This window comes from Candoia aspera, chromosome 8 (genome assembly GCF_035149785.1).
Source record: "Candoia aspera isolate rCanAsp1 chromosome 8, rCanAsp1.hap2, whole genome shotgun sequence".
Taxonomy (NCBI): Eukaryota; Metazoa; Chordata; class Lepidosauria; order Squamata; family Boidae; genus Candoia; species Candoia aspera.
In genome coordinates, this window is record NC_086160.1 from 49,519,094 (window position 1) to 49,536,557 (window position 17,464).

The 17,464-nt window shown below is 35.6% G+C and overlaps 1 protein-coding gene across 1 annotated transcript in view; it reads left to right on the plus strand.

The window, feature by feature from the left end:
* Nucleotides 1-833: 833 nt before the first annotated feature.
* TNIP3 (TNFAIP3 interacting protein 3) overlaps nt 834-17,464 on the plus strand; it is a 61,155-nt gene continuing 44,524 nt past the window's right edge. Inside the window, exons 1-3 of the mRNA XM_063310417.1 lie at nt 834-947; nt 3,431-3,519; nt 14,631-14,733. Coding sequence (XP_063166487.1) covers nt 945-947; nt 3,431-3,519; nt 14,631-14,733 — 195 coding nt within the window. The 5' untranslated portion in view covers nt 834-944. The remainder of the gene's footprint in view (nt 948-3,430; nt 3,520-14,630; nt 14,734-17,464) is intronic.

The following is a 17,464-nucleotide window of genomic DNA, read 5'->3' on the forward strand; positions in this document are numbered from 1 at the left end:
ACCTTTGGAGAGTCTTCTTCACAGTTAACATTAATAGGGGCATCTGACTGTTACTAAAATTAAATATTAAATAATAAAATAATTCACTGTTACTAAAATTATGACCGATAATATTGGGGTTCTATTTTATAAAAACCCACCTTACAGAAGTCCACCATTTACTGGAGAAAAGGAGGAGGCTTTATCCCATTAACTACTGCTTTTGAAGGAAGGCCATTTGATTAAAAACAGTGTTGGTGAATTTAATTAAGGCCTTTTCTAGCTGTCCTAATATACATCAAAGCCATGGATATTATCAAGGACTTTAAAGCCATACTTCTGTAAAGCCAAAAAAGGGGGAAAAAAAGAAGATGATCTCTAGGAAGAGACTGATATCTCCAACAATGTAAAAAAATAATAATGTTACTTCCTGATTCTTGTGGCAATAAAATAATTGGTGTTTAAAAAACGCTATGTGAATGAAAGAGAGATTCAACATTTAGGGAAATTGCTAATCTTTTAAAGCAAAGCATCATGTACATTTCTTGAAATGATTAGGTGACTTACTCAATTTTACTGTAAATAGCACGTACTATGTTAAGGCTCATATTGGGGTGGACTACCATTCTTGATTAACCCATTTTCCACCGCAGAGGACATTTATCTCTCCCACGAAGGTCACTTCAGATGACGGGGGAGAAATGTTTTGTTTCTTTTCCACAATTCACTACCTTGAAGAATGTGAGGGAATCCTTTCTGTGCTCTTTCACTTTGAGTGCTTTCTATTTAAACTATGTAGGCTGTGCTTCTGTGTGATATGATTAAGCAGCTTTTTTTTCTGTGAATATTTTAGAACTGGATTTCCCTGAACATGACCTTTTGAGAGATATATGTATCTCTTCAAAGCTGTTTGACTTGTGATAAGGGCTATAGTTATCTAAGAACACAAACTCTGCATCTGGATAATGGTGAGTACTGCAACAATTCTTCTTTATTTCTTTTACTTGCTGAATAAGTAAAAAACCTTTATAATTTACTGAATTATTTTACTTATTTACCTTTACTACTTTATTGCATTATTCCTTTTAGTGAATAAGGAAAAACCTTTTATATGCATAAAAGGTTTATATGTATTAAATAAATAACACATCTTTCTTTCGAGGCAAAGGTGCCTTATTTTTAATTTTGCAATGAAATTTGCTAATAACTGAAATAATGTAGCTTCAAAAGTAGCCTCAAAAGTGCATACATTCATGAAAAAATGTATCAAACCATATTGTACCAGAGAAAACTATTTCAGCAAATGTGTATGTTAGGCAGAATTATAGACAAACATACATATGCTTACATAAATGTACACTAAAATACATATAGACTACATCATGACCTTTAAGAAAAATAATCTCAAGTCCAACAAACTGAATGTGACTTACTGGTAAACATGGCTAACTGAGGAATCCTAACTTTTAGATTTTTGCTTATCCCTTAAGCGAGTCCAAATTATAGCACTCCAACATTATGGCTGTCCAGTGTCTCCTTACGTGAATGACTATTGCAACCTTGGAGAAGATCTTTCTCTGTCTGAATGAAAAGTTGGAATACAGATGACACCAAGTACAATATAGAATAAAATGCATTTAATCTTTTAGTAACTAATCAGTTTAATTATACAGAACCTCAATTCTGTATAATTTTCTCAGATCATTTTGTTAACTCTAGAATAAGCCCCTTTGGGGAATAGCATTGCAAACTGACTCTGTATTGGATGTGTGGTATTGGATAATTTCTAACTTTAAGACACAGCATAAATCTATATCTGAAGATGTGGTCGGTGTGCTGGACTCAAAAGGAGCTTGCTTAGAGTGAGGCGGATAACCAAGACAACTGGTTTTTGTTTATAATGATCAGACTCTACTTTAAATCTTAAGTTTAAGTTAGCTCAAATCTAAACAAGATTGAACAGGTTGGCCATAATATTAGGTACTTAGGCAATAAATTTATGTGTTTTTCTATGGAGCTTGTTTGCTTTTATTATCTACTTTATACTTACAAACATATATTCAGATATACTAATATTAATATTAGAATTTTCATATAACATTATAGGCCTGGGTAGGCTAAAACTTATGAAATAGTGGATAAGGCAAAATTATAAGCAAACATCGTATGGTTATCTTAACTATTCTGCTGCACAAGCTTGTTAACATTGATTATTATAATTATATAATTCTAAATTATAATGCAGGAATGAAGACTTTAGTCACAAAATTATCTATAATGAGCATGAGGTATGGAAAGTAAATTGATAACACACATTCCCTTTTCCATTTTCAAAATGTACGTCTCTTTGCTTCTTTGACTTGGTGGTGGTTGAGAAGATAAAAATGCTACCTGATTTGCATTAACCTTCTAAGAGACTTTTCTTGATGGGATATGCACTTTTTATATACTTTGAAACATTTGTTTGATATAGGCGATAAATCTGAAGTAACACATTTGAAGAGACAGAAACCGGAGGAGCATACAAAGTTAGTTTCCTGAGATTTAAGCCCAGATACATGAAAATAGTTTAGACCAAAATATAGATCTCTAAACTAATAATTGGCTTCAGTTAATATTTTTGTCAGGGTCTCTGGCATTTAAAATCTTTTGGAAAACTAAATTATAGAAATTTAATTAAGGATAATTTACTTGAATGTAGGGTACAGTTGTGTTTTGATAAGGTCAGTCTTGCTTTATGCCACAAGTACATGATTTAGAGCTACACTAAGTAGCTTTTGTTTACTCCATTTCTTAAGGACCTAGGTCAGGTTTGTTCATGCTTGATACTGAAGTTATTCATAAAGGACCAATACTTTAGCCCTTTTCAATGTCCTCTCATCAACATGGCCCCTTCCCTTGGTGTTCAGAAAGTTTGTTAAGATTTGGCTATTCAAACAGGCCCTAGGGGAGGAAAAGATGTTTGTTCCCTGGCAGCAGAATTTGTTTTTAACTTGGGTTGGGTTGATATGTGATCTATGTGATTTTATGGATTTATTTGCATATTTTGTAAACAAATACATATTTTTGTAAAAAAACACTTCATATTTTTCATCCCAAATTACACAGGAGGAATTTTTTATTGCCCAGGTTGTGATTGGAGTGGCCTATAAGATCTGTAAAATACATATACTGGCTGGGAAATACTGTGTTGCTCCCATCTCAGGAATGAATGTATGATAATGGTAGCATGTATTTTTACTAAATTATTAAATATTATGTTTAATAGAAATATTACTTTATTAAAGGTGCTTTATTGCAAATTATAAAAAAAGGATACTTGCTGATTATGTGGCTCAGTTTATTTTTTTCAGTGAAAGATTCAGTTTGACTTTTTGGGGAGAAGAAACAAAAAATGCCCTCATACTTTTCTAAAGTTGGTGTTAACTTCCTTTCTCCTCTTTTTTCCTAGGAAGACAACTGGCAGCTTAAAACCAGTTGCGACAGCTTGCGGAAGAAATGTGTAGATTTGCATACCAGTCAGCCCTCTGATTCTGAAAGGTATTAAATGTTGTTAAATGTTGCCCATTTATCAGCTGTCTAGCTTCAATAATTGTGAATGAAATGGATGAAGTACAAATGCTGGAAAAATAAGTCATTCACACTGGTTATGTAATATGTAATGCATTCATATCCAAGCTTTCCTGGTAGTAATTCCTAATGAATTCAGTGGAGCTTACCTCTAAATCAGGTTTCAGTTAGGTCAAGGATTTTGTCTGTTGGTGCTTGAGGCAGAGTAGAAAAATACTCATTGTCTCTTGGGTCTCCTATTCTCTTTCTTTTGCTATCTCATAATATTAATCTGTCTTTAGCTAGTGTTCAAATGCAGAGGGACATATCAGAGCATGTGTTGCTGTCCAGGCCTTGTACTATCCAGGAGAAGTTTTAGTTGGAGGTCCAGCAAAATATAGAAGACGCTCTGAGTTATCAAACTATTTGGGTCTGTAATGAATCTGCTGGATCAAGAAGCACTCTAAGATGCAAACTTGTTGAAGGTTGAGTAAAACCATACAAGGGAGACTGAACACTAAGATTCAGCATCAGTTACTGATCTTCATCTGTCACCAAATGTACTCAAGAATTCAGCAGTTTCACAGTCACACTGATTTGATTCAGATAATACCAATAAATAGATGTGGATATTACTATATTTCTGTCTATATAACTTGTCTAGGAATATATCATGGTAATTGATATCAAGAGGTGTTTAGAGATTGCACTTCCTGTACAGGTAGATATTGCTTAATGACTGCCCTGTTTAGTGACTGTTCGAAGTTACAACAGCCCTGACAAACTAACTTACAACCAGTCCTCACATTTACAACCATTGCAGTGACCCCATAGTCGTGTGATCACCATTTGCACGCTTCACAACTATCTTCCAACAAGCAGAGTCAATGGAAATGCCAGTAGTAAAATTGCAAGTCGCGGTCAGGTGATGTCTTGCTTAATGACCTGTGGTGACTTGCTTACCAATGAATGGGAAGTGACATTGTATGTCTGTCATGGTCATGTGATGTTTTGCTTGGTGACCATGTTGCTTAGTGACAGACTTTCTGGTCCCAATTGTGGTCGCTAAGCGATTACTACCTGTAATTTTTCTGAAAAACTGTGAAGATTTTGAGAATCTCTAATGCAGTTTCTCCCTGTTTCTACCCCAAAAGTCAGGGTAACCAAGGTTAAAAAATGCCAAATCCCAGTGTCAGCTAACAACTCCTGAATTTCTTGTGCTGGTTGAAAAATTATGGAAATTGGAATCCTAATTGTTAGGACCCAATACATACAAACATATGGCTCCAATGGAGATGTTTGCAACCAGACAGTAGCTGTAAAATAACCATTTTTTCTTAAGATACCTAAAATAATCCTTAAAAAAAACCAAAGCAACAGTACTAAAATCACAGAAAGTAACTTATTTTGTTAAAAAAAAACCTACAGAACTGGGAATGGTTTAGGCCAAAGAGATATTTTTTTCTGAATATATCCCAGTTGTTAACAGCATTAGTCATCTCTTAAGTAGAAAAAAGATGGTGAAGCAGCAGCAGCAGTAGCTGCTACATAGTGAATTGGTGACTGAAGGAAAAGATTGTTCTTCATTATTAGTTGTCTTACATTTACAACTCATTTGAGATGATATACTTGTGCTAAAATGGCACATTAGTAGTCTTATCTTAATCAGTGAAGATTTCTGATTACTGAGTAGATTGTTCAAAGAATTTCAAGACTTTTGGAGACACCAAATGTTGCCTTGATATTAAGTTTAAGCATTTGCCCTTGTATTATAATAGAACAGACTGTAGATGCAGATTTAGTTAATCATTGGTGCATTCTCATTTTTTTCTTCAAATCCAGATGTTTCCATGCTAAGCATGACTCCCTATTTTTGTTTTTGCTTTGTTATTTCTATGGTTCCAAAAAATTAAGTAGAAGCTATTAGGAAACAAACAGTTCTGTCCACATTTAATAGCACTTAAGTTTTCCAGATGTGTCATTTCACAGCCAAACAGCTGCTAGCTATTAGCTGTTCTTTAAAACTTCATTCCTTTTTCATATGGGAAACAGAAGCGCAAGGGTGACAGGCAGATGTTTTGGTTGCGTTAGAATTGAATGAAAGTAATGTTTTTCTTTAATTTGCATGCCTATGTATAATTTTAATCTATATTTATCTACATTATGCCAAAGCACCCTTTTCTAAAGAAGAAATGATGGTTATCTTCACACCAACCTATATATGTTTTTGAATATAGCATCATAAAAAGTTTCTTCTAATTGGAGACTGTATCCATGCAGTTTTCTTAGCAGCATTATGGAAAGGGTTTGCTGTTGCTGTCTTCCAGTGCATTTTTTGTCAGCAACTTATTCTAGCTTATAGTCACAGGAATTCCCAGATAATCTCCCATTCAAGCACTAACCAGGGCTGACCCCTACCTTTTGGAATCAGCTAGGTGCTATGACTGGCTGAGGCAAACAAGAGTTTAGACAATACAAACTGTTTCCTTGCAGTGGAGTTTTCAATTTATTTTCCACATCTGCATAGCTGTTCAGATGCCTTCTGCAACCTGATGTTCTCAAGAAATGTTAAAAACATGTTAACTGGAAATTCTGGGAATTGTTGCTCAAACGTATTTGTAGATCACCACATTGGATAAGGCTGGTCTACAGCAACAGAAAGATAGTAATACTTTTTTTTTTCAAATGCCCTTTGGAAAAAAAATAAATCCAGACTCAAATTCTTTGTACGATGTTATGCAAAGAGTTCAAATGTATGTAGATGTGCCAGTTGATATATTTTATTTTGAATCCTTGATTTTTATGAACAGAAAAAAACTACAGGGAACTCTGGTGTGGGTTAAAAAGACAAGGAACATATAGTTTAAGCACGAATATTTGCTCATAATTCCACTGGATATCAGTTAAATGTCTCCTGAAGACACAGAAGTCTTATCAAACAAGTAGTTGCTAACCTTACAATAGGCATGTGCAGGGGATATTTGGGTTTCACTTCTAGACTATTCTAGATCAGAGCCGATCAAGTGGTTAGTTCGAGCGTGTTTGTTGCTGCCAGGGCTGCATGGGGTTTTACTGTTCTTTTGTATTATGGATTTTAATTTTGTAAGACACTCGGAGTCACTGTGTGTGAGTTGGGTGGCTATATAAATTCGTTTAATAAATTAATAAATAAATTTTATTTATTTATTAATTTAAATAAATTTATATAGCCACTATATTATTCTAAAATTGCCAGCTTTTTTCAACAGTGGGGAAGGAAATCTCTGCCTTTAACAGCCTTTGAAGCTCTTTTGTGGAGATAAAGAGATGTTGAGAAATTTTAAATGAAGAATTTATTCATTTCCTAAATTCTTATATAAATAAAGAATTTATTCCTAAATTCTGCATTGATGCTGAAAGGATAGAGCCCTTCCAGCATAAAAGTTGGCAATAACGTAAGATGATTTGAAAACCTGAACAGTAAGAAAATATGACAGGTAGATTCCTCCTAAATAGTCAACAATGGAAAAGCTGATTCTAACCATTTCTATTGTGCTTTATATGCTTTATTGTTTATGTTGCAACTGTACATAGAATATGTTTGAGGCTGTCACAGAGCTCTGCATACCTATCTAGTGAATTCTTGTGCAGATATGAGATTCAAAACAGAGACTCCTGATTTGTCCTAAAAAGATGTACATTTTTGCCTTATAGAAAGGTGTATTGGGCCATTTCAACTGCCTATTGAAGAATTTGTATGTGATCAGGAATCAAAAGTTGAAATAGAATACTGAGTAACCACTGAGTAAGTGGTTCATAATTGGAAAAGGTGTGTGCTAAGGTTGTATAGCGTAGCCTTATTTATTTAACTTCTATACAAAATATATAGTGAGCAATGCTACAAGAAAAAGTAATTGGAATTAGAATTGATGGGACAAATATCAACAACCTATATGCTAATGATACCATATTTTTGGCTGGAAGGTGACACATCTATTTTGTTATGTCCTGTGTCTCTTATCCCAGGTCTAGATAGTTTTTAGAACTGTTTACCTGAAACGCCCAGCCATAATAGTGAAAAGTATAGTGTTCCTTGAGTTGAGCTCATCTACTGGTGACTTCGTGGACATATCCATTCTGTTTTCCTATAATAAGGAAGTGGTTTACCATTGCCCTTTTCCTGATTATTTTTATTTTTATACTTCCCATTGTGATCTGGAATCAATTTCCTCTCAAAATAAGACATGATGATGTTGGGGTGGGACAGGTCCTTTCATTCCACTTTAAAGCTTTTGTTACAAGTAAATTTACCATGGTAGCTCATACATTTCTCCATTTGCAAGAATGATAAGGAGCAATGTCTGTTTCTTTGCAAAGAGTTATATCCACTATGTTCCAAAAATAATTCTGCATTGCTGCTGGAAGACTTAGGCCCATGCCCTCCAAGAATAACTAGACAAAGCTGAAGGTATGAGTCAACATTTATTTATTTATTTATCAAATTTTTCCACCATCCATGGCCTGAAAGAGGGACTCTGGGTGGTTTACAATAAGCTAAAAGATTTAAAACACAATAGAACCATAATAATACATAAAATATAAATACAAATATAAATGCAAAATATGAGCATAAAATAGAATCCAGATTACAATTGATTGTTATAATTCCATTCATGTATATATGAAGACCATTTAAGGTGCCAGCCGTCCCCAAGAATGACTATTCCCCTTCCTGCCCCAAGCGAGAAGGCAGAGCCAGGTCTTCAACTTTTTCTGGAAGGTCAGGACAGAGGGGGCTTGCCTTACCCCCAGGGGAAGAGTTCCAGAAAACACCTCCTTTTGAACAGGTAGTCCTCCCCATCCAGTTTAAGATGTTCATAACCTCTGCATATTTTTTTAAACTGAAAGAAAGAAACTGATGCTTTTGTAATGTAATGTCTTATGTAATGTATCTTAAGAATTAAGAAATTAAGAATGTAATGTATCCTAAGATTAGAAATTAAGGTTTGAAAATCAATGCTGAGTCTATAATTTATCAAAAATTTAAGCTCCAGTGCTGCATCACTTTGTGAATGCTCTCTAAATTAAGGTGCATTTTCACATGCACAGCAATTCATATACTGTGCATAGTTTGTAGGCCATTTCCTCAGTATATTTATTTTTATATGCTGTTTTCCCTAAGTTTGTTGCATATGTTTTTACATACTGTAGGAATTCTCTAACTAGGGATCATGAGCAAATCTGAATGGGATCACAAAATGGCAGCATTGGCTCCTGCAGGTTGCAAGGGAGAGGCATAGAATTGGCTTGAATGGTTGAGTATATGGGGAAACAGGACCCTCTTTACAGTTCCCCTGTTCTGTTGGGCTCCTTACAAGGTAGAAGAACTGTTATAAAATCCTGACCCTGCGGGGACTGGAGAGGAAGGCAGTGTTTTCATATAACAGAAGCCTTGTTTTATTGACACAGCAACCAGTTTCCAAGACTTTTTGCATCAGCTTCTCCAGTGCTCCAAATGGGCTGCTGAGACCTGGGCTTTTCCCTTCAATTTGTTATTTCCCAAATTAATTTCTCACTCCTAAATGCACACACTCTTTTCAGTTAGGTGATATGTATCTGTACTTGCTTCTTGGGAACATAATGCTTAAACTACATGCAACTCTCTGAGAACTTGGTCCTGCTTTGCCTGGGCAAACCACTGTGGAACTGAGTTCAAACAGGGGTCTAGGAACCAATTTTGCATGTTCAAAGAGAATAAACAATGTGATAAGGAACCCATTCAGTGTTAAACAGGTAACTGTCACATTTGCTATTACCAAGAAAGAGCTCTTTAATTTTATTCAGGAGGGAATTATACACATTCATTTATCATTTTGGAGCATCATGGCATAACAAAACCTTTGCTTTACTTTACAAAGTTTTAGGCATTAAAAAAAGCCTGAGTTGCATCATAAAGTGTGAAGTCTGAAACCTGAACATTAATGGTTTCTATATTAGCTCAGGAGCTACAAATTCAGTCAATTTGTACTGCAGTGCAAACCAAATGATCATTGCTTCATCTTTAGGTGCCAGGCACAGCTTAACCCCATTAGCATTTTTGTCTGCTATTAGGAAGTAATCAAAAGCAGATCCTTTGTTAGGAGTCTGCTGGACTAGATGATTTTTAATGTCCTTTCTAACTTATTCTATAAAAATTTATAAAACCAATTTAGCCCAGCTCATAATTTAGGCATTACCCAAACTGAGACTCGTCATGCTTACGCTGTCTGTCTGCCTTCTTAAGAGAAGTAGAATGATGGGGCGAAGTTGTGATTCTCAGATACATGCATGTGCCCACCCATCTACAGATATATAGTATAAATCACTAAATATCATAACATGTTTTGAAGAAGTAGCAATGTCTATTATTTTCTCATTTGTTCCCAGTTGACTAAAAATCATGCTCCTACAATGCTCAGAGGCAGTTTGAATCTGATAGTGATCTGAATGTAAAGATGCCATGCTTCATAACATTGGTTTTGATTTTGAACCATTTCATTTTGGATTAGATGTGCTTATAAATATTTAATTCTTTTGCCAATCTTTTGCCAAATAAATTGTTTCTCTAGCAATTCAAGCTGCCATTGTTCGGGAAACAGATATTTCAAACAAAGCATGAGTCATGTTCCAGATGATGCTTTTGGTGCTTTTACTGCAAAGATATTTTAACTGTTCCTGTCTCAGTGCTTGTCTGAAGCTTCCATTCAGGCTCATCTCTTAGACATACCAGCACACAGTCAAATAGAGGTTAGGTTTGTATTCAGATGCCTAGCATTTAAACTATGCACATTTATTTTTAAGAAGAGCTTGGAACTTACTGAAAAACATGCAGATGTTAGAGCTGTTAAAACAACAGAAAGCAACAGAATTGGGGACTTTGGGGGCAGGGATTGCAGGAATGTCAACATAAGTTTCTATTATAGCTAATTTTTCCAAAGAATAAAATGCAATTTAGTTTTGTCTCTCCACTGCCGCCTTGTAATCCCAATACAGCATCACTTTCTTGTGCCTGTAACAGCTATATAGCAAGAGAACAGGTGAAAACTGAACGCATCTGAAAGAAGCTACATCCCACGGAATTTTATTTGTAACAAAGTTATCAAAACAGAACAAGTCTCTTGAGGTTGGAACATACAATCGAAAAGAATAATCTTGCTCAGAGCTTTTTATGGAATTCTCTTTCAGTCATATTGAAAACCAGCCCCTGGTAAAAAATAAAAACCTGTTGTATCCTAAAGTTGGATGCATTGTTTCCTTCCCAGGCACCAAAATCACCATTCCATGCTTCTTTATTGTTTAGCCTAGTGCTAGGTCATCTATGGCTCACGGAATGTACAGCCCTCTCTGGCACTTGCTTGTCAGATGCCAGAGCAGCTTAGACTATGCTGTCTGCATTTGAGGGCAGAGACATTTTTTTTCATGGATAGTGAGATTTCCTCCCCCACCCTTTTTTTTTTGCTAAGATAAGGGGCCAAATGGGTACACTGAGACTTGGCAATACTGCATGCCACTATTTCAACTCTTAACACTCCCCCCCCCCAGCGCCCTAAAAACAAGCCAAGAATTTCACCCCATCCATGATGTGATGTCAGAAAAAGGTTATAAAAAGGAAATATAGCCCTGCTGTCCTGTGCCCAGCAGAAATCACTTACCTTTTAATTCTGCCTTATTTCTTTATCAGTTAGTAGAAATAATCAAGAAGTAAATAAGAAATGCTTGTAGCAAATGGGAAACGTACTTTTGGGTTTGTTTTGAATTTACTTTGAAATATGTTTAAGTAATAGGGTTTGGTATCTAGGAAAGCTTTGTTACTTTAATTCTGAGTGCCCTCTAGACTTTAAAATGAAGTACTGCAATACTATATTAAAGTGTAATTAAAAGTGCCGGAAGGGGAAGACACCAAGAGACTAAGACATGCTTCACACCTGATTTGCTTCTTGCACAGTTAATAGTATGAAATCTGTATGTCACTTTTCTGTGAGATAGGCAGCTATACAAATCTGATAAACAAACGAACAAATAAAATGCCAGATAGTCAGTCTCAGAGATCTAAACCTGACTTCTGAGCTGTTTCCTAGGTCAAAGTTCTTTCCCTGCAGGAAACTGACAACTTGTGAATTTGCCCTGACTGGATTGCAGCATAAAGCTATGCAACAGCTGCAGTCTCCTTAGAGAGCTTTTGCACTGACCATTGCAGAGCACATACCCTGCATAGCTATGTCAAATTCAGTCTCCAGCTTCTGTACTACAGAAAGGAGATTGCCAGGAAAAGCGCTGTTAGTTAAGGTAAGCAAAAGCTGTAGATGGCTTTTTTTCTAGATTGGTATCCATTTAGTGGTCATCTGGAGTTCTGAAGCCCAGATACAGTAGTCCTACTCTATCCAATCTAATACGACTGCTTTTATGAAATAAGCATGTAAAAGCTGATGCAACCCACATGTATAAATTGGATGACTTCACCTAATGTGCTATACTATATATCGTGGTTCCCAAAATATAATGTGCTAAACCAAAACCAAACACACTGTGTGAACTGGAGCAGTGATTCTGCCAATTCATGTGTTACTGAAAGGAATGAGCAATAAGAGAAATGGGGCAATGGGAACTGTGACAAGAACAACCTGGCAAGCAAATACACCAATAAAACAATGTGGTAAATAAAGTGATACATTTCATGGGCCTATGCAAATATCTTGTCAAGACAGAGCCTGCAACCTTTGGTCCTGTGAACTAGACCTCCTCCATTTTGCAGCTTCTCAGATGCATTGGGCTATAACTCCCAGAATTATTCCTAGTAAATATGGAAGCTAGAGAATTCCGGAAAGTCTGCTCCAGAACTTTGCTTAATATTTGTTTTATAGGATTTGCGTTATGAATGCAACATTACTAGTTGCTTGCAGAAAACAGTTTAAAATCTAGGACTACAGCAAGAATTTGGTTTAGCTTGTTGCTGACTTTTAATTTCATAGAAATGTTTTTATTAAGAACCTATCACAATAATACAGTTATTGCAATGATATAATTATACTAGTGCATGTAAATACAACAATATTGAAACAATGAAGCAGTACTGATGCTACACTGTAATAATAATAATGTAATAATAATTACAGTTGAAAATTTATAAATAAAGCTGAATTTGGCAATAAGACAATTTGAGTATTATTAATACTTCTGAGATACTAACAAACATTTTCATGTTTTATTCTTTGTAAAGGATCTGTTTTAACATCTCTTTCTTTTAGGTAGTAATGGGGAATTCCTGAAACTTAATAGCAGTATTATTTATGGATGGATGGATGATTTGAATTACACTGCATCTTTCTACTCTGGCAAGCACTTCATATAGCACTGCTCAGAATGTTCAGGAATATGTGTAACTGGGATAGTATAAATATACATGATTTACATTTATATTTGCTAAGATCTTAATCTGTTTAAAATGGAGGAGAATAATGAATATTTCCTGGTTTAGAAGGACTTACATCCTTTATAGGGTGGGATGGGGTTTTCCTGGCTTACACTTGTTCATTTAAGTAATGAGCATAAATGCCAATGAGATGTCACTTCTGTTGTATTTTGCAAGCTGGACTCCAAGAACCTTTGTTAATTTTTGTTGATTTTAATTAACCTTTCATGTAAAATGAAAATATTGATAGCTCTATTTCCTCTCTGTAGTCGCCTTCTAAACACTCACCTTCATTTGATTTATGTTAGCCTAGGCTGAACACAATTTAGTCAGACCTCATGAAGATCCTGCAATCTCTTGTTACTTTTAGAGAACATCCACATAGTTGCTAAACATGACAACCTGTTAGCTCAGGTTTGTTGGAATGATGAGAGAAACGTTCATAGATGTGTTGAAATATGCTTGAGTTTCCTTCCCCTTCCAACAGGCTGTTAGTTTCATAAGGTACATTCTCATCTCTTTCTTTCCATGGCATGAAGACACTTTACTAACACTTCCTTGTGCTATTACCTCCTTCTCATCTTCAGCCTGCTGTTTAGGCAGCCTTGACTAGTTGTCAGTCTGTAGTGGTGCTTTTCTCCTCCTTCCAGCAGAAAACTTCCCATGTACACAGCCTTGGGTGTCTCTGGAATAAGCTTGGGGATAACATGGTCAGAGACATCTTCACATCCTGTTTGCAGGAACTAATTATGTCTCCTAGTCCAGAAAGAACTGAAAGGAAAACCTTTCAGTGATTCCTCCCTCATACCTCAAAACAGAAAGCACATAGGAATGCTTGGCATACAAGGACTATTTGGTGTGAGGGAAAAACTAACTGACACATTCAAGATGTTTCAGCTGAAAATTCTGCAACTTGAAGTTCAACATATCTGGGGTGCACCACGTTGGAAAAGTGGATCATACTGGCTAATACTTTTGGAACGGAATCAGTTTGAGGAAGGCGGGTCTCTGGCATAGCCATCAATGTTTAATTTAGGTAGTGGTCTGCATCTACTCATGCCAAAAAGACAACACTTAAAATACAACTGTGCAAAAGGTATGTCCATGGCTACAAACAGTTCCTTACAGGATTAAAAACTGTAGCCAGCTGATGGAAATATACACAAGTAAAACATCTGGATGAAACAGCGTAAAAAACTGGCCCAAATAGGAAAAAAAATCTCATTAATTAAAAGACCTATAGGTGGTCCTATAATTCAGAACTTCTAATGAGTATTTCACTGTGATCAAGAGCTTTAAATTTAAAGGATTTTTTCACATGTGGCCACAAAGCACTGTTGTAACTGTACAGAAATATGAGAATCATATTTTATGTTCCAAGCTGGAGATGTTTAAGCTTATGAGATCAACAGATTTTTATTATCAGTTATACTCAGACTCAGCTTTTCTTTAAAAAATGTTTGAATAATATATGTTTTGTAAAGCTCATAAGTAATTAACAGGTTATGGGTTTTTCTTGGAACTCTAATTTGACTTGACAGAATAACTTTTGGGAAACTCTTAGAATATGTTTCAAAAATATCCTTGATGAAATAAAGAGTTGAATTCACTTATATGCATATATTTGTTGGCTTTAGAAAATAAGGTATCATTTATTTTCCTCTTCTGAAACTAGATGCGACAGTGTAGAACTTGATGAAAAAATAAGGATTCTGATCAGGAAGAATGATGCTCCTGAGTTCTGTAAGAAGCCAGAGAACATTTCATGTGTCCTAAATGTAAGTAACTTGTTTTCACTTTGTCATCCTTGACAGCTCCATAAAATTAGTCAGTTGAATTTCTTTTATGTAATTGTACACAAACTTCCTTTATTGCTTAAATAATACAAGTATCACCCTCCTCTGCAGTTGCTTCCTGATACTAGGAAGAACACTGGCATGAGATGGCATTATTTGTACAATAGAGTAACGTATGATTACATTGGTGTGGCAGTTGCTGGACATTAGATTTACAGTAAGCAGCTATGCAATACTCTGTGAACTAAGCTTGGAGCTCTGAAATCAATAAATCAATGAAATGGTTGCTCAGGTTTTTAGGAATGGGATCAATACTTCATTGTCCCATGTCCTTGACTGCTTCCTCATTTCTTTTATAGTCTTCTGTGTCAGAACCATAAAAAGGCAAGAGATGGATGTAGCAGTATGATTTTTGGAATAAAATTTATTTATAATAGTGTTCTTATCAGTTGGATGGGTGATCTTATTAGTAAAGTGAAGTGAAGAAATGTTTTATCAATATTCAGATATACAGATACTATCACATGGTAATCAGATACTAGACAGAGATTTGTCAGAGATACTTTAATCTGAATTCCATTACTGTGCAATGGGTTAGAAACGATGACCTAAATGGCAGCTTCCAGATTATGATTCTGTTCATGCTTCTTCATCTTGAAGATAGCTCAGAGCTAGCTGAAGACCCATTGTTATATGAGATAGAAGGGAAAATGCCACCTTTTCTTTTTCAACCAAACTCAAAGATGGAGTTTGTCCAGCAACAGCCACTAGATTACATTCTCTGTTTCCACACTGGAAGCTGCTGTGCTTACTTTAGAGGGCAAAAAATCCCCCACCATCTGCCTGATATGTAACTAAAATAATATAGTTTAAACTTGATTCCAAATAATACGGAACTCAATAAACTGAAATAGAACTTAAACAGAAAGCATTGTATTCTGTATTAACTAGTTTCATGTATCATATTGAGAACAAAGAGAGGCATACTGGTAGCAACTAATAATTTAAAAAATTACTATTTATTTTTCTCCTTATTTTTTTTTTACTGGATATTTTTCATTCTTCCTACTGCAATTATTTGTGTCGGTTAGGCTAATGCATGGAATGAGAAGTGGGAAGATCTTGTTTCATATTCCATTTAGACATTTTGACCAATAATGGACTTAACAATAGTGTGTTTAATTCAGCTTTCTATTTAATCTGAAGATCTCTATAAAACACCTGAGCAGGAGCCATATAGGTGCCAAAGGAAATATCTATGGTGTGTTAGAGTCCAGCATTATAAGATTGATTTTCAATTAGTTAAATTTCAGCTTGATATAATAGAATCACCAGTCTAGACCTAGGAACACTATAGCCTGGTAAGAATGTAAAATAAATCCTGCTTTTGGTGACAACTGCTCTCTATATGTAAGCCAGTTCCTTTTCATTATTAAAATGACTGTCAATTGTTTAGACATATTGGATGTCAGGGGAGTCCAGAGGACAGAAAAAATAAGTTTCTGAAGGATAGCCTTCATAATGTCCACCCTATCATGTGCAGAAAATTCCTGGGATTTTTGATGACCTCCTGACTCCTTCTATCCTTTGGCTCAGCTTTGAAATATTGGCAGAAAGCAGCCACGTATGGATGCAAAGTTGTTTATATGAATAGGAAATTAAGGTTACTGGACTGAAATAATACAAAATTCCTGAAAAGGATTCTTTAAAATGGGGATGATTAACCTGAAGTCCAAGGCCACTTTTCCATTTTCTTATAGCCCCGTCTTAGAGAGTGCAACCCAAACTGGTAACACTTAGATTAGCTCTGCCTCCCTGTATTTCTTGGCTGCCAAAAATAATTCCAAATAAATAATAAAGTGCATTTGCCATCTGTAAAATAAGACTCAGGTTCAAGTGCTCTCTTGCAGTTTACAATGCAGTGTGTGGATAAACAAGGGAAGGGAGGTCTCACAACATGAGTAACCTCGTATCCACATTACAGTTCTTTCTTCATTTCTACCTAGCCATGGCACAGATGTTCCCTGGCAATATATTTTTTCCAGCCATAACTGCACAAGTTTTCATTCATCTCATCTCCAGCCCATGTGAGTGGCAGCCTGAATTCATCCTCAGCTAGAGTGGTATTAAAGTAGTTCTGAACATGTTCTGAGCTGCACTGTTCAAAGGCAGCCCAAGTCGATAAAATTTTTATGCTTCATTATCCATTACTTGGGAGTGGAGTCAGATAAATGGCAGTGACTTGAAACAGGAGCAACAGAGACAAAATAGGGAATGGCAGAGAGAACAGTAAATGTGCCAGTGAAGTTTTCTACTGATTCATGGATGGATGGATGGATGGATGGATGGATGGATGGATGGATGGATGGATAGCACTAACTCAGGAGACAGGAAAAGGCTGGAGTAAATTTTGGGTCCAAATTTCCTTAGATACTACAAGAACTCAAGATAAGTCTTGCTGAATTTGTGTAAGATGACAAAAAGAAATAAAGCATGGCAATATATCTGTTCTTCTCTTATTTGTCCTCAAAATGTGCTATTAGAATATTGTTGATAACACCCAGTAAATGCTAATGTTGCCACTCCACGTTCAGTCCTTAATATGAAAATAGATGTAGGTGAAAAGGCATAGTTATGAAGAAAGGAGGTATTTTTAATATACTGTATGTCAGGTGTATGTCAGATCCCCCCGATCAAAGGTTTCACAGAAACC